Here is a 27,382-nt window from a genome sequence, read left to right on the forward strand (position 1 = left end):
CAAGCTATTGTGGATCGAGCATTACTTATCGTATACTGTATCGTACACTTCAGAAAAGGTGGATACTTGAATTACCTCGAAAAATACACACAAAATTATAACAGAAATAGATGAAGAATTTAGGCAGGAAAATGAAGGATGTTAAGTATTACTGAATATAAATATTCGTAATTCAAATAGATATTTATTCAAAAACCAGTGTATTTCGTGGCAAAATGTATAACGTCAGTTATTGACGCAATGCTCATGACGTATTCTCACTCACCCAGTCGCACTCATACGAATTCCTCCCTCTCTGTGATTTATACTCTTTACTACTTATATGTATATATATTTTTCTTTATGTTTGCTTATAGAATATTTAATATTTTTCTCTCTATTTATTCATCATTTCTGTTTCAATTCGTATCTGTACGCATAGTATCACTGTATTTATCCCTAACACAACTTGAAGAACTGTATTACATACATAAACATATGCATGAAATCAATTTGAGACTAGTCATCTGACACCAAGCGATCTTAGTACCAAAATAGTAACATTTATCTAATATCGGTAATTTACAGTTGACGTACCAAAATAAACACAATGGGGTTTTATCTACACGTATTACCATTCCTTGGTGTAAAATTGTATGTACCCATACATATTTTAAACAGTACATATAATTATTGGTAATAATTATATAATTGAACGACTTATACATTTCTTGCACATCAAGCGTCGGATCATTATACGCATTTGTATTAACAAGAATGAATGCAATGACGCTATGCGTACAATATATCATTGTAATGTTAGAATTATCGATAGTCTAATTACATATACAGTATGTGATATGGGTGCTTAGCCACTGTTTCAGCTATGCAGTACGTAATTTCCCACGCACCCAAATGTTCGTTTTTATAAACGAGCTAATAATACGAGTTTTCCTTTTTAATTCGTAAAAGAAATCGCACAACAAATCACTCGTATCGATTTATTGAATTAAAATTAATAATCTGTTGTATAATTGTTTTAACGTTTCTTTGTACTATTTTTATAAAAATATTTACCGATCTTTAACGAGAGAAAGTTTGTAAGTAGAACTATTTTCTTAATTCTTACGAAGAGAAGGGGAAACCTATCGATTTCTCATTGCTAGCAAAGTCAAACTCGTATGATTGGCTCCAAACAAATTGGCAACCTTTCGATCGCCCTCGACTTCGTCGCGTGTCACTTGTGAGACTCGCACGACCGTCCTGGGAAACGGAAGCGCCACTCACTTCCTTCCTCATCCAAACGATTTATTTCTTTCTCGTAAAAGGATCTTAAGTATGTGCAAAGTATGTGCAGATGAGAGAGAACCAGACTACGTTGTTGTGGAAATTGTTCCAAAAATCATTCCGACACATCCAACTTCGTTAAACACGTGTAATAATCATAAACTATGAAAATCAGTAAAAAATAATGAATAGTAGAAAGATCTACGTATTAGAAGCGGTTAATTTCTTTTTCTATCGCGTGAAACAAAAACATACTGTGAAAGTTGCAACAATATAAAATATATATTCGTGATTGATTAATATAATTTTTCGAAATTAGTAGTAAATAGAAAATATAGCGCATAATTATACTTCGATTGAACTGTAAACACATACATCATGCTCTATACCATTGCTAACATTTAATGCAAATCTACGTCGCATAAGTAATTGATTTAGTCTTAAAAGTTAATGATTAAAGGGACACTCGTTATGTCCGAAAAGCCTCTTCTATATATCATAACATATATATTATTCAACATGATATCATTTTTTCTGTTTTTATATTTGTAATGATGCTAAGATAAAATTATCTTGCGTTGTCTTCGGCTTAATCTCTGAAGAGCCACGTCGATAAAGAACCAAAAGCTACGGCCCTGTTAAGCGTCGAAACATCTGTAATTTCTAGACGAGACTGAAATTTCCATGGCGATATATCAGAAGTTTCCCAGGACGAATAATTCGATGACAGAAATTGGCCAACAAGTTTCTTTTTATTTTCCAACGAAGTAATATTTCGTAAGAGTAAATATATATATATATAAATAATTTCTACAATATGTCGTTTTATAAACACGTACAATTAAAATGTACAATTTGTCCTTCAACGCAAAAGTAAAATAAAAATTTGAAATCAAAAAGATAAAAAATGCTGGCCATTCTTTTCTGTCATCTGCTCGCTTCATTCGACGGACGCTTCTAAAATACTGCCAAAATTTCTCTACAAAAGCGAAGACCTTATTTCGGTTAAATTGCACCAATAAAGCATATGATCTACCTTAATCATCCTTTTTATTTTTAACAATACATCCCGTTAATTAGCAGCATAAAAACTTAATTCAATTATACTGTATTACTTAAAAAGAATTTAAATTTATCGTGCAGCCTAATCAAAAGACAAAAAAATTAAAAGCCTTGCTTCCAATAGTATCGTAAGGCACATTTTCGACACGTCCCAAGTCTCTCAAGTTTTCAAGCGAGGGATGCATTTTACGGGGACGAAGCCGGGAAGCGACTCGATAGATTGACTATTAAAGACCCACGCTGTTATCGAGAAAAGTAGTCGCCATGCATTAAAATAAAACGAAACAAAAGATAGTCATTCGCCTATGTGTACTCAAAAAGTATTCTTGAAAAAACGTGTAAAAAAAGTACATGTATATTTATTTTACATGTTTGTAGCATTAAATGTACGACAAAACTTGCATACATCAACTTTACTGTTATTAGTATATGTTCAAATCCATTGGATTTGATTGCATTCAGTTAAGAAACAACAGAAACTTATTCTGCTTCAACATTCTAAGAAATATCACGACCCATAGTGACTTTTTAGTACATTCTCGACAAATAGCGCACTACTCTTCTCGGGTAGCAACAGGAAACAACGTTAGATATTGCAATAAATATGGTATTTTGACGATGCACGCTCCGTTAGAACCTGGCTCTGATGTAAACAGCGGAGGCATCGTGTTCTCCGTAACCAAGGCGTTTAGCGTGTTTGTAGACTTCATTCGCTGCTGCAGCTAGAGGCAATGGCTGTTCTAATTGATCGCTCATACCTAAAGAGAGTCTTAAGTCTTTTTGCATGTGCTGAAGTGGTAACTGCGTTGGAAAACCACCCTCGATGATAGCTAAAAAATTAAACCACATCGTAGATATCGTTCAACCAGATCTAAATTTCAATTACGCTCGACCAATAAAGAAAAGAAAGACCGTAATACCTTTCCCTTTGTCAAGAATGGCAGGACATGCCAGTGATGTTAATTCCAATACTTCGAGGACATCCTTTTGCTGTAGACCGGCACGGTCTGCTAGAGCCATACTTTCGGCTAAACCAGCAAGAGTTACACCAGCCATCAGCTGCAGTACGAGATTCATTTTAGAAGCATTTCCCACCTCTCCAAGGTAAAAACTGTTTTTCCCCATTGCTTCGAAACAAGATTGGCATTCGTCGAACAGAGGTCGATCGCCAGCCGCAAGGATCACTAAAGTACCCTCTTGCGCTTGTGTTTTGCTACCCTGTACTTGGGCCTCTAAGTAACGGCCACCCTTTGCTGATATTGCCTCGGCGATATCTTGAGATGTTTCTGCATCTATACCAGTCATCTCCACATATCCTTTTTCTGGAGATATTTCTGTAAGGACTCCACAATTTCCAAACACCATCTAAAAGAGATTATCCATATTTTTTATATTTGTAATATAACAGGATCTGAAAGATAAGTCACGTTTTTTACTTACGTCTTTGGCAGCTTGAGGATCAGCCACACAGGAAAATGTAATATCTGCAGCGAGTACCACATCGGATGGTGTTAAACCTTGTTCTGCTCCAGCTTTTACAAAATCTGCACACTAACAGAAAAAAAGATCGTTTAATGTAAATTTTCAAATTTTTTAACTTGAATTTGAAATTTTGAAAACTGATGGGACCAACCGATCGATGTCAAAGCATGTAAACATAATTTTATGAAGAATATTTTTTTGTATAACGAAATAAAGTGATGTATTTGAGTGAGAAACATTTTTGTACTTTTTTTTTTATTAAAAATTTAAGGTCCTATTGTTACGACCTTGATAAATTTTGATTTAGCATCTTAGCGACATCGCTCAGTGCGACATGGTACTACGAACAAAGTCTAACGATAGCGGCTCCGGTAGATGTCGCCACAACGAGCCACTCGCCATTTGCGCCGTTATTCTGGTCACGTAGGTTGTCTGAACGGCTTCGAAGCTAAACGTTTCCAAGCTTGCTTGCCACATCAGCAAACGACGCCATTGCATCATCTAAAGATATTTCCCGCATACGGCCAAAAGGTGTATCTACATATTTATTGAGATTTAAAGGATTATAAATTCGTTTAGTTATTCTCGTAATCTAGAAGGAATTATGCTCTGATGAATTTCTAGAAGTTTCGAAACATTCCAATATGTCGAGAATGTGTGATAAATCAATAGAAACCGTTAACATCATATTATCGTAGCAACCATGAAAACATTCATCACATGTAGATGTATATATATTACTGTTTACTGACGACAAATGTGGTAATATCTGTACCTTTATTTTGTTAAATTTGACCAAAAGCTATCATATATAATACTACATTTTATATACGAAATAAAATTCTCTTTTAGATTTTCAAGCGTAAGTCGACGCCATGCTTTTACAATATGTAATGGCGTCATTACTCTTCACACGCGATCCATATTTTTCTATCAAATATATTTATATTGACTATAAAATCATATTTAATCGTATTAATATTACATTAGCGGAGTATATGTAATTTTTGTTTTAATTAATGTTTCTTATCGAACTTCGTATAATCATTAATGAACATAAACTTCAGTTGCTGAAAGAATATTCCTGGCATTAACGATTACGTATCTCGGTGTTTCTAGATGTGACCAGTCATAAGTCAGTTGTGTCGTCAACAAAGAAACAAGAAACACACGTAGTTTATTCTTCCGTTTCGGTCAATAAACAATTTTTGATTTGTGGAAGTTAAAATTTTCGAGAGTGGCCGCAATGAAGGTTCGTTTACTCTTATACCAACGAAACAAATAATTCCGAAGAAATTTGTCAGACGCCACAGAAGTAACATCGACTATGTGAAACGAATATGAAAACTGATTTGCGTCTTCTATTGTTTCGTTGCACGTGCGCAAGAGTAATCGAGCAGGAAGTGTACATCGATCGTATTCTTGACCTGTATTATCTTACAAATCCAATTTATTTCGGCAACTACATGAAATTATTCATGTAGTTGTTATGTAAAAACATATATAATAAGAAGATAATTTATCATTCAATGATGAATAAAATATGAACATATATATATATATATATATATTCATACAGTCAAAATATCATGAAAGTATTATTTCTTTTCTATACTTATGGACGTTATATCGTACATATGATTCAGTACGTCTCAGCCTATAGGCGATGTACTTAAACCGTAAACGATAGAGGACAGACACTGAATAAGTGTTGAAGAAGAAATAGAAAAGAAGAGGTGTAAAAAATATTCCTGGTCAAAGAACTTTTACTTTTTCTTTCATTTCTGTGACATATGTATTGTGAAGCGAAGGGTATGTCCATGCGTTCTCAATTGCTTGCATCGTTGCCACGTCCACATTACAATATGAGCCCAAATTGCAAAACTAAGAACTAGATATGTATCTGAAATAGTTTTTGTTACCAATTTTACTATTTTAAATGCATTTAATCTATGTGAATTAAAATATGCTATTAGTATAGTTGAGTAAGTTGGTAAAAAATGTAAATGATTCTATTTTATAATTTTTATTTTAAACCTGAAGAGTTGTTACAGGTAGAGATATCACTGTTTACGCTTAAACGTAGCGAGGAATCATATAACAGGCTCAAGTTTATGCAGCTATACATATATGCCAATGAATAACCTTGGAGCTTCAATCAACTTGCTTACTTCTACAAAGCAAGAATTCAATGATTTTCAAAAACGAATACCATCGATTAAAAATCCTCAAGCTTTGATAACGTGATACCATAATTTAGATAATATTCAAAGCTCGCACCATGAATACATATGGATTATGTATTTTAGGTAATAACGATGTATATGACGCGTAACCGTATATAGATAGGAAAACATTCACTATTCTGCGCCATGAGCGATCATTTCAAATCTACGGAAACTCGTGGGTGGATGGTTATATACGCTAAACAGATTGCCGGTTTATTTAAACGACGGTGTATAACGAAATACGATGGTACGCTAACTACAGTAGATTCCTAGAATTCGTTTAAGTATTATTCCCGCTCGATTCATATTTCGCTAAAACTTTTATCACTCGATTCCAGATGTGCTTGGGATGATTCCAATTTAGCAACCTAGTTTTTTCCCTCGTGTATCCAAGTGGCGCGCTTTTTTTTTCAAGAAATAAACTGGGTCACACGATGGCAGCGAAGTGTGCGTATACACGTGTCCATCGACGAAGAGAATCGGACGAGTGAACAAGCACGAAAGCAACGTGCTAGAATATAAGTTGCAAAGGTGGCGGATGTAGACGCATACAAGCAGAGGTAGAGAGGTATAACGACCTTTGCGGCTCACAGTGAACGTGCGGAAATCATTTGTATAAAATTTCTAATCGCAAAGTTCGCGCTATTGTTAGTCGGTACGCGACGCACGATCAGGAAATAAAATGGCAACAGGAGGAGCGTGAGAACTCACGTAGAGAGAAACGATTTGTAGGTGGAAAGAACTCCCACAACGTTTCAGCAATTACATATCTCGGATAAGTTGCATAGTTGCATGCATGTTTCATGTTGCTTAATAACAAAGAATGACGAGTGTTTTATAGGTCTATTTGTTATTTTATTATTTTTTTAATTATTTTAGAATTATTTTTAAAACCTCAGATGTGTCCTACACCGATTATTATTATCAGCACAATCAAACCGGAAACTCGACTAGCAATTAATTTCACCGAACTGCTGATACGACACTAGCAAGAACGAGCATGTCGAGACTAGAGGACCAGAAAAGCGAAGTGGAAGAAGAGTACGTTTAGTAAGGGAGTAATTAGCGACTCTCTAGGTAGGTTCACGTGCAACTTAGTGTGGAAATTCTGCGGCTTGTTAAATGATATAGTAGACAGGGTCCAAGATATTTTTGTGAATATTTTAAGAGTAACAAAAAACTTGTAGAAACATGATATGATCTATTATTCTTAATTTAGAAACTTTTAAAAGTTTTCCTGGTTATCATCCAAGGACCCCAGTTGTTATAGATTAAGAGACAATTTTGAGGAGAAAGCTACTTAAGCTTTTACAAAATTCTATATTATTAAGATAGACATTATGAAGATAAGATAACATTCAAAATGTCGCGATCATATCACAAACAATAGTATCTTTTTTAGATAGAAACGATACGTATACCGATAGCTCGTGAGCCATAGTACGGACAAAACGGGCGAATAAGGAGAACTTGAACGACACAGCCGTTCATTCAGACTATATGTATCTTAGGATATATTGTATTTGGTATTCGTACGTCCCTGATCATTCCGATCTATATCTACCAATCCTAAAAATATTTATAAACGGTAAAATATAATACGAGCAATAAGGTACTGTTATCGGGTGCTGAACGACTGTCCATTTTAGTACATTTATTTGGCTTTCCAATTATGCATATACTTGCAGTCAGATAAATAATTCACCTTTTAAAAATATCAAAATCGCGGTAGACTGGTAAAGGCCAAGGGAAGGAAAGCAACGAAGGACAGAAGCGACTAAAGGAAGCTTCGAAGCGAGCCTGCGCCGTCTAACCGACACGTATAAATAAAGAGTTGGATACCTGCGAGGTTGCCAGATCTCAGTAATATTGATCCACGAACCCGACACAGCCGTCAGCCGGGGGTCATACAGAGACACGTGGCAACATCGGCCTGTTCCCAGCTGATCGAGCTCTACTCACGTCTGCTCGACGGTCGACCGTGTCTCTCCGTTCCTTGGAGTTCTCTCGCTTCCGCACGAGCCCTCCCTCTTTCTCTCATAACTAGCAACCGGCCACTTATCGCCTTGCCTCAAATCACAAGCCTTTCCTTTCTTACATGGCTACACTCAACCATTCCACTTTAACTCGAATATGAAGCGAATGCTTCCTTCCACTTGTTAACTATACACAGTTGCGAGCGATATTATGCAATAAAGAAAAGCGTTACGCGCCAAACGGACAAGTACACGTCGTGTTTGTTCGCAAGAATAAAACATAGGAGAACCTCTAACGTATATCTTCGATTCTCCTCTACTCCATTCTGCTTTCATCGCAGCAGACGATTTTATGCCAATTTTATACCTGAGTCGCTACCATCGAAGTCGAAAGAACGTACTATCCTTTAAAATAGCTACTTCTCTTTTCTTCATCGTTACTATCCGTCCGATACCTTTTGACCCTCCTAAACACCATGTGCCAACAGTGTTACGTAACAACAGTACCCAATTTCATACTAATGTAATCTTTAGTTATTTAAGGATTGAGAAACCGATTCACATAAATTCGTAAATATGTTGGAATCGATGAAATGTTTTGAATCGATGTTTTCACGAATAAAATAATGTTACGCTTGATATGAAGCAACTCTGTTTATCTCGTGCGATATTCGTGTTTCTCGTTTCGTGATAAACACGATTTATAAAAGCTCTGTAAATGCCATCAATCGACTTAAGGCATTTCCTTTGGAAGGATTCCTTCCTCCATTCTATTTATCGGTGTCATTACGTAACATATTTTTAGTCGATAAATCCATATTTATTTTCCATTTATGTTATCTTCCAATAATATTGAAGAATTATTAATATTGTGCAATACAAAGATCAAGTGTCACGTTCCGCTGATGGGAAATCTTCTCTCATATTTTTTCTAATTAATTTACTATCGCAATATCGCATGAATCGTTTTCTGATAATAGCACTTGGAAATAATAAAAGAATTTTACGTTTCTTCCAGCTGAAGAAATTATATAATGGAAACTAACCAGAGACTTAAGAGAGTAGGATAAGAAACCAAATGGCCCTACCCCTACATTTGCCTCCCTTGGCCATGACCGACGAGAGAGAGAGTGTGTGTGTGTATGTGTGTGTGTGAGAGAGAAGTCTTCGCGCAAGCTATAGAAGTTTAGCAATCAAGGTCAAATTCAATCTCGTTACGACTATGCACACAAATCAAGTTTCGAAACAAATTACGAAAACGATCTACAAGGTGTCGCACGAATTACGCAATCCCTATTAATTCTGATTCAAGCTTAGGACATAATTCAATCAAACATTTGCCAAACTCACTCGCTTTGCTATATTTCATTGTGATAAAGCATTCCATGATTTGTGACCTTGGTAAATTCTGCTTACGAGACACAACGAGGTGAAATTTGAAGTTGAAGCAAAAAAATAAAAAACGAAGAAAGAGAAGCAGAGGGAAGCCAAGGTAATCAAATATAATATACATAAATTGAGGCTTATCTAACATATCTGTAACTGGAGAATATGATAGAACTGTAGTTTCAAGCATTTATTATCGTGTCGAATACATACATAAGCATATATGACACTCAACTTCTAAATGCGTCATTAATATCGTTTATGCGAGCGCGTTTGTTTGTTCAAAGTTTTTTTTCATGCGCATCAATAGCGCATTACATATGTACATTTAAATTTATATTTTTTGCTAATTTTAGAACACTGTGTATCTAGATTGTGATGTTGTTATTAGTGACATTTCTTGCGTACTACACTATGGTTAATTCGAATACCTTTGATATTCATAAACGCGAAAAAGAATTTGTTACAGATATAGGATTAGCATGCGATTGTTCAATCTACCCGAAGACCGTTCTCTAATGGCTAAATTACATCATACTCCTCTCTCTCTACGCTATGCTTTTCTTCTTTACATGACGTAGAAAACTCGCTCTTATTGAGCCCTATTCAAAATTGAACGTTAGCTACCGCTGGCGGAGCTATCATACCAAGGTCAATCTGGCAATTGTACACATGAACAGTTTAAACAAGTGATTTACAGGTGTGCGGTGGTTTTATTACGATAACGATTTTCGCATACTTTTGTTCCTTGCTCTAAAGTGATTAGTTTTCTTGATAAAATGGAACTACAAACTTAATGATACTTTGCTCGATATCAATTGAAATTTGCATTGTCAGTACGTACGACAATTTGCAACAAATAGTTAAAGTAATGACAAATCGTTTTGTCAAGGTAATTAAAAATAATAAGTATATACTTAGAAAAGAAAAGAACAGATTTCTGCAATATGTAATTTCAGGTTACGTAAATGATGAGTAGTTCCTAGAAGAAAAAGTCCGATTTTTAACAAAAATATCGGTGTTGTAGAAATCTGAAAGTCACCTCTGTTTTATAAATAAAGTGCTATATTTTTCCTATGGTATAGAGTAGACAGTTTTCAATAAACGTTCAGTCAAATATTTTTCTTCAAGCATTCTCTCAGTTGGAGCACTTTCGTTTCATATTTGCGTATCATTTTAACTGAACGCAATTGGTATACAAACAGACACGCTTTCGAATGATCTTTGTAATCGTGAAAATAACAATTATACTGCAAGTACATAATGATGTTCTTGCATCGAGTAAAAACTGGGATCACAGATGTATACTAGATCGGTGTCACACGATAACCGAAACGATGCTTGTAAGATTACAGGTGAAACTAATACCACGAATGTTATAATACTATAGAAAAACGATGGTCTTTAATCAAGAAAAAGAAGCGTTTCGTTCCACGGTCTACTTGTATACGTTAATTTCTATGTTACCCGGAAACGAACGTAAGAATCATACCTCATTGTGATTTCATTGAAATTTCCAATTAGAATATCAAATACTTTCCGAATACTGAAACTGAATACTAAACTAAACTACAGACAATACGCGAAGAGACGAAGGAAATCGTATCATACGTTACGAAATAAAAATTTCTTGAAAAAGAATTTGAAATTTTTTCGTTCGAGCAAAAGTAGTAGTGACGCTGTTCATCAGAGTGAAAAGATGGCAGATAAAAATGTGTTAATTAATGAGCATAAGAAGAATACTTAACGAAACCATAGAAGAACATATGTAATAGAAAACACGTAATAAATAATAAGACTATAAAAGTACGTATCTGAACAGATGTAGTTGAGAATAGATAGAAAGAAATAATCCTGGTAAGGCTAGCGAGGATGTGGGGACAATGGGCAGGAATCGGGCTAAAGGGCTGTGTCTGGTTGTGATCGGGTTCCCCTGATGGGGCGGTTCGTTGAGCGCGGTGCAGAGCGGCGAGGTAGGTTTCGCGTCGGCGCGGTTCTTGGAGCTCGCAACGTTGCCGGTTTTCCGAGACGATGGTTACCACGAGGAGCAGCCAGAGTCGAACGAATCTTTCACAGTCAGTTTTTGCCTTTGATAGGCGACGGACGACGCTAAACGTGTCGCGATGCACGAGTGTGTCATGTGACATACGAAACAACAGTAAAACCTTTGCGTTGCTGCTGCAAAGTTTGACAGGGCCGGCACATAGAAACAAATAGAGTAACTACACACGAAGAAATAGAAAAAAAAAAAAAGAAAAGAAAAAAAAGAAAACGCAACGGAAAACAGCGTGTTATATGTGTGTGTGTGCGCGTGTGTGTGCGTGCGTGCGTGCGTGTATGTGTGGCTCGTTTGAATGTGTTACCCATTTATATGCGTAGCTGGGCGCGCGCGAGTGTTTCCATAGCTGCATAGTTAGTTGTGTGCAACGGTTATTGTATGCTGGCGGATTACCTTCCCGTCCAATTTCGGAACTCTGCAAGTCGTTCCATTAGAGCGCGCACAATTATGTTACCGGCTCGACACGGCAATAGCAGCAACACCACTGCCGTCACCATCAACAAATCCAGTAATTTCAGTACCTCCATAAGACACTGGGCCGGATTTTTTGCGAACGGTTAAGGATATACTACCAGTTAGCTCATCGCTATCTCAGAGCCGAGACACTCGGTGCTTCGTGGCTTGTCCATGATCCTCGCTTAGGTACGTAACACAATAGAGAAAATACAAATAAGAAAAGAAAAGAGAAGAGAGCAGAGAAAACAATCTAAAAAGAAAAGAAAGAATAATATTATGTATGTAATAAACACGTTTCATATATTTTTGCAAAAGCATGTGTAATGCGTGCGGAAATCTCGTAAAGAAATGACAATGTACGTTTTTACGTTAGCAGACCTCCTCCTCTTCTTGAGAAACTATAAATAATAATCATTGAACGTGTATATCCCGCTATTACTTGCTGATTCGAAAATAACGCAGAATTTTAAACGAATTTAACAGAAGAGCATTAAAGTCGATCGATTGGTAAATTTTGGATTTCGCGAACATACATCAGGACATGGGAATTCTTGGTTGTATGCGTGGAAATCGTCATATTACAGGTCATAGGAATGAGGGAGCGAGTTTTCACGTGGGACTCGTGGTGGTGGTTAATAGTCCTTCTCATTGCGGTGCACGTTACGGATACGCAGGACGCAACGTTCATTACGGAAAAAACGTCGCCGTCCTCGCGTGTAGAATGTGCCACGGGTTGCGAGTGCTTGGACAATGGAAAAAGCATACTGTGCCGGGAACGAAACTTCCTTGGACTCGGTCTGTCCAGGCAAGTCACCAATGTCGTGTTGAGAAACGTCGGAGCCGCTACCATACCCGTTTCCGCCCTCGAGCCAGCGATTCGTCTCAAGAGTCTCGCCTGGACTTCGAGTGGAATCGAGAGGATAGAAACTGGCGCATTCCTCGCGACAACGTTCCTCGCACATCTCAACTTAGGTGACAATAGGCTGACGGAATTACCGTCAGACGTCTTCCATCCGCTGCAACAACTACAGTACCTGAATCTCACCGGAAACCGGTTGACCACACTCCCGCGAGCATCATTCCAGGGTTTGGATTGGCTCGAGGAAATCGACTTGTCACGCAATCGACTCTCAGTACTTCCCTATCAAGTGTTCGCTTTATGCAAGTCTTTGGCACGGTTGGATCTTTCCGGTAATTTGTTGGTATCCTTACCGGATCACAGTTTCAGGCCCAACAAAAATCTCCAGGAACTCGTCCTGTCCACCAACAGACTCACCAAACTTCCACCCCGTTTATTTTCCGGCTTGAATCAATTGAAGATCTTGGAGCTGGCCGATAACGAGATCGATACAGTTCCGCGAGGCCTGTTCGCCGATCTCGTATCGTTGCAGCACCTCGATCTTTCGGGGAATCCTATCACGCGTTTGACAAGCATCACGTTCCACAGCCTGTCGAATTTAAGATGGCTCAGCTTGAAGAATCTACCGGTCACGGTGCTTCCATACGATGTATGGCGACCAGTGAGGAAACTACGCACTCTATTGCTTTCCGGAACAAGACTAGAGGCCCTTCGTAACGAAGACTTGAAAGGATTAGATAAATTAGAGACATTGGAAGTGAATAACAGCCCGTTACGCGAGATCTCTCGATGTACCCTGGATCGTACACCGGCACTACGTAAAATCGATCTACGCGATAGCAATTTGACCTTCCTACCGGCAAACGTGGCGCAGCTATCGTTTCTGAGTGAGCTGCAGCTGCAAGGGAACCCATGGGCCTGCGATTGCCGTATGTTCTGGTTCGTAAAGTGGGCCGAAAGCAAGGAGCACCTACGAACCGTTTTTCAGAGTGGATTTCGCTGCGGCGACGAAATCGACGGTACTGCCGATATCCTTCAAACCCTTCGTTACTTGAAATGCGCACCGCCAAATTTGATATACGCTACGCCTACGCAGCAACATCTTTTATTAAACCCCGTGCTACTCGAATGTGAATTCAATGGCAATCCCACACCGTCATTAACATGGGTTACGCCGACGCTTCAGGTACTGCATTGGAATCCTGATCCAGCATTTCCCGACGCTTTTGTCGAACATCCTCCCGTACACGGATGGGAACAAAGTGTACCGTTTGTTGATGATGGTCGCATACGCATCCTCGAGAATGGATCTTTGTACATAGCGACGTTGCTCAGGCAGGATGTTGGACAATACAAGTGTTACGCGGTGAATCCGATTGCCAATGCCACCACCTATATTAGTTTGCAGATGAATCCAATAACATTAAACAGAATCAGGATCATGAGCATATTGGTAGGCGCTGCCAGTGCGACGGCCTTTCTTCTCCTAACGCTTCTCTTGCAACTGCTTCGTTATCTTTTGCTGAAGTAAGTATTTTCTCCCGTTTCAATGCAATTCAACACCGATTATTATTATCGCTTGATGCATAAGTGCCATTGCGTTCGAAAATGATAATGCGCAGGTGTGCATCACCTGTGCTACCTTCGTTACCTCGCGTACCTAGTCAATACTTTATTTCTCTTCTGTCTTGTAAAATACATAAATGCATTGTATTCGATATATTCAATTGTAACTGCGAATTCGTGTGAAACTGATATCGTTCGCGAATTATGCAATTTCTATCGCTGTATATAAAATCGTTCGTTTCCTCTCGTTTCAGATGCGGCTGTCTAAACTGGTGTATGTGCTGTGGACGGGTGGGTTCCACACCTAGAGCAAAGCAAATTTACCAAATGTTGGATAATATCGAGCAATACAAGAGCCAGCAACTCGAGAGACTACGCGAGAATTACACTCAACAAGTGCATAGAATAAAAGAGAACTGTGCTCAACAAGTAGAATGGATTCGAGACAGCTACGAAGGTCAAATGAGACACATTAGAGACATACGGGACTACGGAACGAGCCACCTTACGGCTCTCAGAGACCAGTATTATGATCAGGTAATGAAACATTTACCGAAAAGTTCGTTATTCAACGTAGAATTATTAAATATCCTCCTCCTCGAATTCGCGTAACACCATTAGAGATTACTTTGAAACAAAGTTGTATGAGTTCGTCAAGTTTTAAATAATTTCCACAAAGAACGAGAAATATGTCAAAGGAAAGATCAGACGTCATGGCGTGCAAACGTTTCACAATGTTGTTTTTCTGATCTCGAAACAGGTGAGGAAAGTACGGGATTACTCGACGAGTCAGCTCAATTGGGTGCGAGAAAACTATGTCTTCCAGCGTAACAAGATAAGAAAGTTCAGCGCCCATCAGGTGCTAAGACTACGCGAGAGTTACAAGTATCAACAGCAAACACTGAACAAGGTACTAGAGAATCTACCGAACTTGTATTTCGATAATTGCCGGAGCGGCTCTTGCGGAAAGAGCGATTCGATGGTATTTGATACAAAAGACGATGGACCGATCCGTATGGATACTTACTTCAAGGCAAAGATCGACGATCTGGCGAACGGCGTTAGTTTGGAGGATGTCAACAGCGAATATTACACGCCAACGGAACTTTCGTCGACCAGTCCTCATGGAAATATAATGGAGGGGATCCATATAAACTATATCGAGGAAATGGGCCCACCGATTCGATTTGATCCGTTGTACAACGTATCACCGCATTCGATAATTCTGCACAGTATCGACGAGGACGGAAGCTCACTGTCGGTGTACAAAGATGCAGACAATGCCAAGTCAGTTTTCAAAGGCTTGAGCAGCGAAATCTTAGCCAAAGAGCCTAAAGAAACGCCAGAAAGTTTTGGTCTTCTTGCACCTAGCTCCAGTTTGCCTGACTTACCGCGTGAAACCAAACTTTAGACGAATTTGATGACAAGTGTTAACACAAAAGGGTACTAACCTTTCTTTATATAGCAAGATTACAATTAAGACGAGAATGTACTGCCACTGGATCATTATGTGAGAAAAATATAAAGAAGTGCCTCTACATCGGTAAGTGAGACTGTATTCGCAAGAACGAACGGTGGTATCTTTCTCTATCGTGGGACTTCTTAAAATCCGATTGTTCTTTATTCGTCTTTTAAAATGTCTTTTTTGCTCCCTTAAAAATGCTTCAAAACAAAGATATACCTCGATGAACGATAAGAGAAGAACGCCTACGAGTATCAAAGGCTGCGAGTGTCCTTTTGCCAACATCGATCAAGCCAATGATTGTGTGTGCGTGAGTGTTGTTTAAGGAGAACTAAAGAAAAGACAAGGAACAAAAAGAAATCGCGGACAGTTGCCAAGGATTTTTCTGTGATTCGATCGATGACCTTGTAATCTGTCCGCCCTTACACTTTGTGCTCTTTATCATTGTTGTTATCATCGCTCAGCACAAACGATAACAATCGACGACCGTTAGACAAAGAAAACGCTGGAAAGAAATGCAAGATGTCATAGTGTTACTGCCAACCCTGCCGTAAGCCAATTTCAAAATAAAAAGCTAAAGCTCAAAAAACAAATTGAGAAAGCAAAAAAGAAGATAAAAGAAGGAAGAGACAAAACTGACGCGTGTATAAACGGGTCCGTACTAATTTTCGCCTAATTGTCAATTTCACCCGAAGGTCAACGATTTTGAAAAATTCGATCGATTCACTTTTATTCTTCTGTAAATAAATGTGCGTGTGACTTTATCAGTTTGCGGAGACGTGTGACTTCAATTTTTATGAAAGATTGAACTCAGTACCGGTATACACGATCGCTGAAGATTATTCACTGATCGAAGTCCGACGAAACCGATACACTGTTTGTTATTCCGTCTAGATTACATACTACTCTTCTTTCCTTTTTTCTTTTCGCTTTCTATTTCGAAAAATTCGAGTGTCCAGACATTGGAACGCATGTTATCTTTTTCTTACTTTTCCAATGTCCGCGGATGTTTTCGCTCTATAAACCTATCCCTTGTTCGTTAAAATACAAATTATTCGAAATATAGAAATATATAATTATTTAACAGAAAAAGGACTATCTTTGTCGAGAACAACACAAATACATGTACTTAATTAAATGTCATCAATAACACAGTTGTACCAATCGTTCCGAAAAGAAAAACTTTCGAAAAGTATCAAAAAAGATAATAAGTGATATTTCTAAATTCTTTTATCCAATCAAGCTTTTGTCACCACAATCCAACTGATACAAACACGTACAAAAAATTCTAGCAGATCTATAACGAAAATAGCCTTTTCTTAAATATCATACTCTATATTTTTATATTATCCGCGTCTTTCCTCTTTAATATGAAACGTGAACTGAATTTTAAATATCCGATTAAATTATACCGAGTTAACAATTTTATCCCGATTTTAATTATAAAAAGATTATAAAAAATTTGAGGATCCACATTTGAGATATTTGATTATTCGGGTACACTAACCGAAGTAGTTACGACGAGAGAGATCTCTAACCACAAGTGTTAAATAGAAGAATATTCTAATCATGATAATAATAATCAGCTCGAGAACGGCCCTATTATAGGCTTCGAACATCAGACCACTCCTTTTCCTTCGTCTGCTTTTCTATGTGCAAAATCCAACCGATATTGATCGCGGAAAAAAAGAACCGAGCATAGTTAGATTCTCATCATTGGTACGATGTTTTAAATAAGCTTATTAGATAATGCATGTTCTATGAGCTGTTGTACTTCCCTGACAATGTTTTACTCTAATTGGAGAAACTTGGAGAGATAGATCTGTAACCTTTTGTATATCCAGAGAACCGTTCGTTGACATTATATTATATTATCTATTCCGAGTCTCTACTTTATCTATGTGATTAAAGAAACAAAGAAAAGAATAATACAATTATAAAATCTATCGATGTATTTGAAAGATATAAAAAATTATTTTTTCAATCGTATAAACGATTATCTCCTTTTTCGTACGCATGCCACAAAGTGGTTCGAACGTATATGTACATCGAATTATTACTTCTTGAATCGTTGGGAATATGCAAATTTTTTTTTTTTAGAATAAAATACGCTTAGTTTGAAACGGGAAAGTAGAATTGAATTTTTTCCCTGCCATTAGATACAAGAAGTGTCTAAAGGTCACCCCAATTATTTTTTAAATTCACACTAAATTTATCTTGCGTTGTATTCTAAAGTGGATTCAATTGACTGTATATGATCGCAAATCAACCCTTCCAAAGGCACGGTAGTCATAAATTTGCCACCGTTTTCCGCGCCGAGAAGTGGTTCTCAAACGTTACAGTTTAACGCTGTACCGTTAATTCAACCGAAGAAATTAGTATCACGCGTGCTATTCAATTTACTGAATTTCACTTTAGAATTTCTAACAAAACTGTAATGATAAAACTATACGATGCGGCAAAAAAGAATTCCATTCTATTATCAGAGTTCTCTTGTACAATAATTTATCAACTAATAACATTAGTAAATCGACAAGTTACAAATTGTGGATTATAAATTTCTCCTTTACAATTTCATAATTTTCGTTTACAAACGATAATCGGATAACTATCAGATAGGTTTTTCAAGTTCACTTGTAAAATTTCATTTCACGTTACTATAAAAATATGTCACTGTCGTACAAAGGTATTTATTAATATTAGTAACTCGTAACTTGTCAAATTTCACTGATAATATCAGTTCAATTGTGCAAAATAATCCAGGTTACTCCTTTCAAGACAAAACGACTTTCCTATAACGAATCACGTTCGATAACTGAAAAGATGATCGGACGCGTATACGTAATCAAACTTGATGTATATATTGTAAGTTTAATGCGTAGAAAATGCTGCGCGCATGCAATCCCGTTTCTTAAGCAGTAGAACTTGCAGTTCGTGGTAATATATGTACGTTGAAACGCAAGAGATCCCGATTTTCTTTCTTTTCAAATCTTTTCCCTCTCTTCTGTGCGTTGAATCGCCCCTCGCGGCCCCCACCACACACGTTGCATGCCGGCGAAACGAATAAGACAACTAGCTAACGCATGTAACGGTGCTCCGCCGTTATTTTTGGAACGCTTCAGCGACTTGAAGGAGATAAAATTTTATCATCCCTCGAAAACGGGGACGCGACAGAACGCGGCAAAAAATGTACATCACGGAATACAAGGCATCGTGCTCAAGCAAGAAACTGCTGCTACCGTGAATAACGCTGCGGGAAAACAGATTCGAGTCGCGTCTCATGACAGAACGAAGGAAAGCAAACCGATTAGGTGATTGGTGTGGCCGACGTGAATCTTAGCGGTGGTATGGTAGCGTGCCACACGCGAGTCGGTTTTTAATTGCCCTTTCCGTATACCGATGCGCGCGTGCGCCGTCATATTATAATTACATTACGTTTCATATGAAAAGTATCGCGTCACTCGAATCTCGTGGCAACGTTGTAATAAACTTGTCATCGTAACATTTCGACAGTTTGTCGCCTTCGTTATCTAGACATTTTCATTATCAAAAAACCGGTTTGAACGAAATATAGTTTACATTATACATTGACGTATAATGTTAATTTTTCAAAAGGCTTTTCCCCTAGAAAATTTCATCGAATTTCGATATTGTATATATATGTTAAAATTTCACTTGTTATCTTCGAATAATTATTCGCTGAAGCGCACGCGATCAAAACCTGTACGAACGTACGTCAAATATATATCTGTAAGATCGGGAAATCGAAGAAAAGTTACTTCTATGCGATGAAAGTCTAAATGTTTCTCTTTTAAGCAAAATGTCGTAATACGAAATAAAGAAGACTTAATTACGTGCTTTTAAGATTTGCCTAAACGAAATTACGTTAGGTATCGCTAAAAGTTGTTCCTTAAACGTTTATTTTCGATGATGGAATCGGAATTTATACGTCATATCTATCGATCCAAGGAACTGATTATAGGATTATCCATTAATCGTTAAACACTCATTAACGTTCTTAGATATACAAATTAGGTGGCTACAGATGTACTTCATCAGAACAATCACTCGTCAAAAATAGGCTGTGGAATACCACGAGATGATTCGTTCCACGATACGTATTATATGTAGCAAAATGAAAAATAATGTAAATCGCGCGTGTGCACTATATTTTGTTATATTAAATATTCAAATTGCGCGTAGTTTTTCAATGAACAAAAGTTCCTGCTATGAAAATACGATTTCGCGGTCTTTTGAGTGCTTTTGGTAGTTTGTATTTTTTTGCATTTTCTATGCCTGCTACTAAAAACACGTGTTACGAATGCCAATATGAATTTGTGAAATACTTATTTTTGGAAAAATAATACTTGTAGAAAAAAAATTAGAACATTTTCTTGAAAAAAAAAAAAAAGAAAAAATTATTTCCACTTTCTTGTTCCTGTATATTTATATATATTCCTTCCTTTTTTACACTTAAATCAAAGAAATTACAAATCACCGGGAATATATATATTTTTTCAATATTATAGATTTTAACGATAAAATGCAAAGGAAGAAGTCCCAAAAATATTTCAACTGATACATATCCCACTTCTTCCATCGTATATCACGCGATAGTCAGAGTTATTGAATTACTTTACAATTCAAATAAGTAGGTACCTGTGCCCCTGCAGAATTTTTCATTTTTCGCCTGATAAATAATTTAGTTTTTTGTTACCATCTTAATGTTTGTTTTCAATAACAACCTAAGTAGTTTTAACCATAAGCTGAACATGCAGCATGATCAATAAACGAGATTGTTTATCAAAATATCTTCTTTTTCTTTTTTCCCCTAACTTCCACAAAATCATTAACATTTTATTGAAAAAATAAACATCATTCGCGAAATTTTTCATGGCAGAATTCAGATTGTCAGAGCAATAACATCTTGTTAATTGAAGGTAGGATACGAAGTAGGAAAAACGAAACACGGCCATGTCATTTTTGCTGACAATGCAACAATAAAATTGATAGCAAAGACCGTGTTAAGAATTTGTATAAAATTAGATACATTCAGATCAATATATATCCTGCCGAAAAATGAAATTTCAATTTTTTCTTAATGCAAATTCAAATTTTATGTAATTATATGACTGCTTGAAATTTAATGTATTTTAAAATAAAAAAAGTATATCAAATATATCTATTTTTCAATTGGTAAAAATTAATTAATATTTTTTATTATTTTTATTGCCTATTGTTCGTATTCAATTTATCGTGTTAAAATAAAATTAATCTTATAAATTGGCGTTAATAATTTATATGAAATGTGACCTCTTTTTTATAATTATGAAGATATCACTTACGACAATAAAACAACCATATTGCAATTGTAATTGCATTACAACATAAGTAAATGAATTGCACATACCTTTTCCTGCGTCCGATTCCATACAATCACGCTGTGTCCACTGTTGATTAGGTTTTTTACAATACCACTTCCCATGATTCCCAAACCAAGGAACCCAAATTTCAAGTTTGAAGGAAGGATGTTTTTTTCTTTAAGTGTTTGCGACAATGTTTCCACGTCCAAAGGAGGTGTCACCTATTGTATTAAGTAATAACATATTAACAATTAATATAATTTCAAGTACCTATGTAACAGTAAACTACATTTCGAGGTTAAAAAAATAAGAATAAGTAAACATAACCATCTTCTTTAAACTGAAAGAACATTAAAACTCCTTTAAGATATTAACAAAATTTAAACACAAAACAAATTACTTTGAAATACAACTTAGAACTTGACTGTAATACATTTTTTACAGTTTTCATAATATAATATAGCTTTACAAATACAAAGATAATGATGAAAATGATTCATGTATGATTAAAAAATTACATTACTTCATAAAAATAAGATTTTTGTTGATTGAAAATCTGGAATTTGTGTTAAATGATACTAGTTTTATATCGATGGAAAGGAATTAAAGAAGGCGTAATATTGTTGTTGTTTATTTATTTACATGAATGGGTAAAAGTTGTTGGAATTTAGTGCTCTAAAAGACGCAAGTTCCTGTTCCTAGTGAATATTCAATTAAAAATATTTACTATTATAATTTAATCTTTTTCGAATTAAGAATAGCTGAACAATATCATAAGAGAAAACTTCTTGAAAAAAATATACTTTTGTATATGTCAATCGTGGAATAATAAAATAAAGTATACTTACAGGTCTAGCAATATTCGCTGGCCTGTTAAGGAGAGTTGACCCTGATTTTCTGAGAGGAGTAGAATGGTTTAATGCAGGACTAATGCTGCCAACTCTGTTACTATTACTTGTACTTGATTCTCTCCGTTGCTTTTTGGCTGGACGACGGGCATCACTTGCACCAGAGTCCAATCTTTTAGTTTTTGGTGTTTCCTAAACCAATGGTTTTGTGTCATATTTTGTACTGCATATTAATTCCAGGATATGATGCTTTATATTCATATTAATAGCATGATTTATTAAATTTGTTTTGCAATTTCAATGTATCAAAATGCATATATTTTAATTTGATTGTTTGTTATAATATGTAATATAAATCTAACCTTACGAGGTTTAGAAGTTTTTACTATATTTTTCTTCTCAGATATGCTTTCTTCCTTAAGTCTGTCGAACAAAGAGTCTGGGTCTAAGCCATCTTCAAACACCTAGAGCAAATAATACTATAATGAATGGTATATAGCTAATAATTTTTTATAAAATTTTTTTTTAGTATACTGTAGTAAGTAATAATAGTTATAAGATATTTATAAAACATATCATATTTTTATAAATTTCACTATATCATATATATCACAGAACCATGTACATTAAACAGTTTTCATTTTATTCATATAGCTTACCTCTCCATTAGCAATAAATTCCTCTATTGCTTCTACTGCATCTTTAAATGCACCAGATTTACTAGACTTTACCAAAGTATCTTTGTATTCTAGATATGGTTTTATATTAGATTCCTCTATCCAAGCGCTACAATAAACATTTATGTAAGTTTCAAAAGTTAATATATTACAAAACATGAAAAATAAGTAACTTCATCCAAACTTACTAATTATTTGTTCCGAAGAAGAAAATGCATTGAACCGGCCCCTTCTTAGTATTTGTCGGTTTCTTCAAATCCTTTGAAGGATTAGACACCTTAAGATGTCATGGAGAAATTAGTATTTAGAATAGAAATGACGATAAACGTATTCTCCATATTCTCCATATCAAAATAAAAGTATAACATCATATTTGTAAATAACAATATTAATAACACTCATAAATCTGTATCTCATGTGCATTATATTTCATGTTTTATAATAAACAATTAAATGTTATAAACGTAAAAATGCAAATTTAAATAAAATATATATTGTTTTATTCATCATAATAATGTACTTATTTAATCAAATTAAATATTTGCAAATACGTAAATTTTAAATGCGTCAGTATTTTTCATTTAAATAATTTAAATATAAATACTGGATAAATACTACATGTTGAATATGATTTAAACGATGATATATACAAATAAAGGATAAAATTATTAAATCATATCAAATTTTGTTCATAAACTACGTATAAAATAGAAGCAAATAATAAATAGATTATTACGAATAGACATATAATTTATAATCAATTATATGATTCGCTCAATTTGCAAATGAAGAAAATCATAATTAGCGCGCGAATATTTTAGAGGGACTGATCGTGCAATAAAACAAAATTATCTGTTTCTAATGAGAAAAGAAATAATTTAAACAATAACTGCTTGGATATACGTAATGTAAACATGAAATTTAGCTTATCTAAGAACATCATGGGTAAATAACATAATTTAGGTTATATTTTCGTAGTCTGCGCGCCAATTTGAATTTAAAGGACGGATATAGTGGGAGATATGTAATAAGAAGTAACAGGAGCATAAAATATATCAATTTATAATAGTATGGTATACAGTTAAGCGGAGCACGAAATGTTCCCGCCAAAATGATGGCCGCGTTTGACTTCGTGGCGCGTACAACCAAGCAAAGTATAGTTAATATAGAACCGTTAGTAGTTAACTCCAACTTACCCGACCAGGCCAAGGCGAAAATCCTTTCATCTTGGCCCTGAAATCCATAAAGATATCAATTATTAATCACCGCCATTTGGATTGCACTATTTTTATTGTAAACATTCATTGATTAACACATAATAAGTACACACCATACAAGATCACCTAGCTTGAATACCTCCGACATAATAAAGCTTCCCTATTGCTCTCACAATCGGCAAGCGACTGACTGAGGAGTAGAGCGTCGTTTGTGCATGACGACGTGATCCAAATACCCCCACCAACATACATGACTCAAATGAATATCTTATTACCATTTTTGGGTTTAGTTAACCAAATAGACTATACCAATATATATTTATCTATTATCTTCACCAAATTTAATAGCTTCTTCAAAATAATAACATTTAAATAGTATTAACTTGTAATTGCTTACTTCCGCTAACAGGAAAAATTCAGATTTGTTAGATTCCCGTCCTACAACCTAATTCTCAACATCGTCTTATGAATAACCAATCAAAAATTGACTTCAAACTTATAATTATTTTATACAAAATTTGAAATAAATGAATGAAATGATACCTCAAATTAAAAATAAAAATTCTATCAATAAAAAAAATATTTATTAACAAGTAACAGGAAAATATTCAGTGTCTGATAAAGGTATGAAAATGATAGACGTGAAAGTATAAGAAAATCTAAGTTCACGGCGATACAGCCTTGCCAGCTGTCAGCCATCGATTGTAAGAACTTTTGCTGTCTGAGAAAGCAGCAGTACGTACGAAAACAGTATCTTTTATTTCTTCTACGTAATCAAAATAATATACCGCGCTTCGAATAAATTTCACCAGGAATGGATAGTAATATTCATTACAATATGGTATGTTTTATAAATGATGCTGATCGTAATAAATATTTCAAAGGCTCTAATGAACAATTTACAATTTATCTCTGATTGCCAGAATACCTTTTATTTGGTAAACATATTTCACATGCGTAAAATAATATTTCTATGTATTATAATACACGTTATGCACAAATACTGACATGAAAATGTCGATAAAAACATTGTCCGCAATGATCCTCGTTTGTTTCTTGAGAGTGATTTAGAATAAGAGATTAAATAAAATAAAAACAATAAAATAAAAAAAACCTTATACTTTGTTATATTGTTTTAATTACCTCAACACTGGAGATATATAAAAAATAACATTTTTAACCAAAATATAAACAATATTTCATATCTTTAATTATTTGAAATCTTTTATTGATAAAGAATATTAAAGATTAGTAATTTAATTTTAGCCTCCACAAACAAATAGTAACTTAAATGAGGAACCATCATCTCAAAATGAAATACCTACACTAGCTGTGTCTGTATCAGTTATACAAAACGATACAATCAATTCGGGAAACATTGCTGCAGCACAAACTTCAATTGAAGACCGTATGGTAAGATACAAATTTTTTGTTACATTATGGAAAATTATTATTATTAAGGAGATTATGATTATAGACTGGAGGAGAAGACATTCCACCTCCAAAGGCAGATTTTTCAGCTCCACCACCTTATGAAGTTGCCACAAAATTACCTAGTTATGAGGAAGTACAACGTGAGAAAACATTACAAGGGGAACCTTACCCTCAAATCCACATGGTAATTGATTTAATTACATAGTACTGTTACTAATTAATTACAATATCCTTTTAAAAACCAAATATATATTATGCAATTGAATAACATTCTTATAGCCTGAAAATATTAGAACACCAGCAAGGCCTTTAACAATATTGGCTATAGATACTGAAGTTGTAGAAGGAGATCCAGAGAGTACTTTACTTGGCACTGATTTTATGTTCTTTACAGCATTTTTGGGTAAATTGAATAATATATACCTGCATATTATACATATTTCTATTACACTTATATCTAAATAATATATATTCCAATGACAGTTGCATTTTGCTTTAATTGGATCGGATTTTTACTCATGATGTGCTTCTGTCATACAATTGCATCTCGATATGGAGCACTGTCTGGTTTTGGTTTATCTTTGTCAAAATGGACATTTATTGTTAAACATTCCACTGATCTTGCATCACGTGAAAATTCATGGCTATGGTGGTTGATAATGGGATTTGGTTAGTATTTTGTTATTGACACTACTTCTAAATATTTACATTAATATATGTGCTACATTTAATTTTTAGGAGTTTTGATTTGTGCACGTGCTATTATTCAATATTTGAACATCAAACGTGGTTGGAGACTACTACCTGGAAGTGCTCAGGAACGCTTACTCTTTTTTTATTAAGCCATTAAACTTGCACTTTTATCTAACTTGGCTTTAGAACAAACAGCATTTCCATCTGGGGTTGTATTTATATAATATATAATCTACACCCTTTAAAAATATATATTACTTAATATTGGCTATGTACTATTCTATTATTAGAAAAAAGAAAAATTAAAGTTATTAAGACTATTTGCCAAATTTGCTTATGTATGAGATAAACAGAGCAAGGTAAAAACGGAAATAAGATAATTTCTGCACACTATTTTATGTATTAGTATCACATAGATAAAATAAACTGTAAATTTTTATTGCTCAAATAGTATGGACAATGCTTTAATGTGAAATATTATTTACATGTTGTTCATTTGTACGAATAGAAACACATAAGAATTGTTTCGTGACATCTGAGATATATGTAAGTTTATTACATATAAAATTGGAATTATGAGTAAAAGAATTTATTTTGTAAGAAGAAACATATAACCATTGTCCGTAGACAGGTATTGAAGTATAAAAGTTCTAATAGTGATATTGTGTAATACCTTCTAGTACTAGGTAAGCTTCTAGAATTTTGAATATGATCTATATATTGATAATCTGCATTGCTTGTTTGTATATTACTATAATTTATAGAGAGGATCCTTATTGAATTTAAAAATATAAGTTACTCATAAAATATACATATGTGTGGTTATGTATATATGTGTGTATATGTACACACATAAATGTATAAAAGAATTACTGCGAATCTATATACATCATATGTTATATTGTCAGAAACTTCATTGTTATATACTTATTACAACAATATAAAAAGCTAATATGTCTTATACTTTTTTATCCATTGTTATGCAAATATATTTTTCTGTATTAATTTTAACTCAGCTTTAAATTATTATAAAATATGTTACAATGATAAAATATACAAAGCAATCAGTGTTGAGATATGACTAATTTTTTCGAATAAAAATATTTACCTATTATATTATGTAAGTGAGACAATTGCCTCAGAGGTCCCATGGTGTAATGGTTAGCACTCTGGACTCTGAATCCAGCGATCCGAGTTCAAATCTCGGTGGGACCTAAGTTTGTTTTTGCATTACAATGGGAAAAGAATCCAATAGATTTTTTTATGAAATCTTGTAAAATGTTACAATAATTCTTCATAATATTTTTCTAAATTCTGTTATCTAAAATAAAAAAGTGAATATTAGAAG

General features: G+C 34.9%; 3 protein-coding genes, 1 long non-coding RNA gene and 1 other non-coding gene across 14 annotated transcripts; 4 read left to right on the plus strand and 1 right to left on the minus strand.

Moving 5' to 3' along the window:
- Positions 1-164: 164 nt before the first annotated feature.
- Positions 165-24,139, minus strand: Ndf (Nucleosome-destabilizing factor). The gene is made up of 10 exons (XM_069114999.1): positions 24,021-24,139; positions 23,887-23,923; positions 22,879-22,967; positions 22,673-22,799; positions 22,376-22,477; positions 22,014-22,205; positions 21,213-21,386; positions 3,769-3,879; positions 3,249-3,693; positions 165-3,158 (listed from the first exon to the last, which is right to left on the minus strand). Exons 1-10 carry the CDS (start codon positions 24,053-24,055, stop codon positions 2,959-2,961), a joined length of 1,512 nt encoding a protein of 503 aa, XP_068971100.1. The 5' UTR covers positions 24,056-24,139; the 3' UTR covers positions 165-2,958.
- On the plus strand, positions 4,195-10,201 carry LOC138180804 (uncharacterized). 10 transcript variants are annotated; one of them, XR_011173383.1, is made up of 6 exons: positions 4,195-4,572; positions 4,930-5,062; positions 5,854-6,285; positions 6,377-6,606; positions 6,691-7,115; positions 7,441-10,201. It is a non-coding gene; the product is annotated as an uncharacterized LOC138180804 (long non-coding RNA). The 10 variants fall into 10 exon arrangements; XR_011173381.1 differs by having other exon boundaries at positions 5,854-6,053; positions 6,120-6,285; positions 6,377-7,115; XR_011173385.1 differs by having other exon boundaries at positions 4,196-4,572; positions 6,377-7,115; positions 7,441-7,650; positions 7,727-10,201.
- On the plus strand, positions 11,254-16,162 carry LOC138180801 (leucine-rich repeat and immunoglobulin-like domain-containing nogo receptor-interacting protein 2). Its single transcript, XM_069114998.1, has 4 exons — positions 11,254-12,101; positions 12,500-14,301; positions 14,595-14,877; positions 15,101-16,162. The coding sequence occupies exons 2-4, from the start codon at positions 12,509-12,511 to the stop codon at positions 15,749-15,751; spliced, it is 2,727 nt and encodes a 908-aa protein (XP_068971099.1). The 5' UTR covers positions 11,254-12,101; positions 12,500-12,508; the 3' UTR covers positions 15,752-16,162.
- A 429-nt stretch (positions 24,140-24,568) lies between the features above and the next one.
- Ndfip (Nedd4 family interacting protein) lies at positions 24,569-26,482 on the plus strand. Its single transcript, XM_069115000.1, has 6 exons — positions 24,569-24,748; positions 25,174-25,320; positions 25,385-25,525; positions 25,621-25,744; positions 25,825-26,010; positions 26,080-26,482. Exons 1-6 carry the CDS (start codon positions 24,722-24,724, stop codon positions 26,181-26,183), a joined length of 729 nt encoding a protein of 242 aa, XP_068971101.1. The 5' UTR covers positions 24,569-24,721; the 3' UTR covers positions 26,184-26,482.
- Positions 26,483-27,177: 695 nt separating this feature from the next.
- On the plus strand, positions 27,178-27,249 carry TRNAQ-CUG (transfer RNA glutamine (anticodon CUG)). The gene has a single exon. It is a non-coding gene; the product is annotated as a tRNA-Gln (tRNA).
- The last annotated feature ends 133 nt before the right edge of the window (positions 27,250-27,382 follow it).

This window comes from Bombus flavifrons, chromosome 6 (genome assembly GCF_040668555.2).
Source record: "Bombus flavifrons isolate JBK064 chromosome 6, iyBomFlav1_principal, whole genome shotgun sequence".
NCBI classification, from domain to species: domain Eukaryota; kingdom Metazoa; phylum Arthropoda; class Insecta; order Hymenoptera; family Apidae; genus Bombus; species Bombus flavifrons.

Excerpts from the sequence above, each read along its gene's own strand:
- Ndfip (XM_069115000.1), top strand. The coding sequence starts at position 24,722 with ATGGATAGTAATATTCATTACAATATG. Across the intron at positions 24,749-25,173 it reads GTAATATTCATTACAATATG|CCTCCACAAACAAATAGTAA; the intron begins GTATGTTTTATA and ends ATTTAATTTTAG. Across the intron at positions 26,011-26,079 it reads GTGGTTGATAATGGGATTTG|GAGTTTTGATTTGTGCACGT; the intron begins GTTAGTATTTTG and ends TTTAATTTTTAG.
- Ndf (XM_069114999.1), bottom strand. The coding sequence starts at position 24,055 with ATGTCGGAGGTATTCAAGCTAGGTGATCTTGTATG. Across the intron at positions 23,924-24,020 it reads AAGCTAGGTGATCTTGTATG|GGCCAAGATGAAAGGATTTT; the intron begins GTGTGTACTTAT and ends TATGGATTTCAG. Across the intron at positions 22,478-22,672 it reads AATTTATTGCTAATGGAGAG|GTGTTTGAAGATGGCTTAGA; the intron begins GTAAGCTATATG and ends TATTTGCTCTAG.
- LOC138180801 (XM_069114998.1), top strand. The coding sequence starts at position 12,509 with ATGAGGGAGCGAGTTTTCACGTGGGACTCGTGGTGGTGGTTAATAGTC. Across the intron at positions 14,302-14,594 it reads CTTCGTTATCTTTTGCTGAA|ATGCGGCTGTCTAAACTGGT; the intron begins GTAAGTATTTTC and ends CTCTCGTTTCAG. Across the intron at positions 14,878-15,100 it reads GAGACCAGTATTATGATCAG|GTGAGGAAAGTACGGGATTA; the intron begins GTAATGAAACAT and ends ATCTCGAAACAG.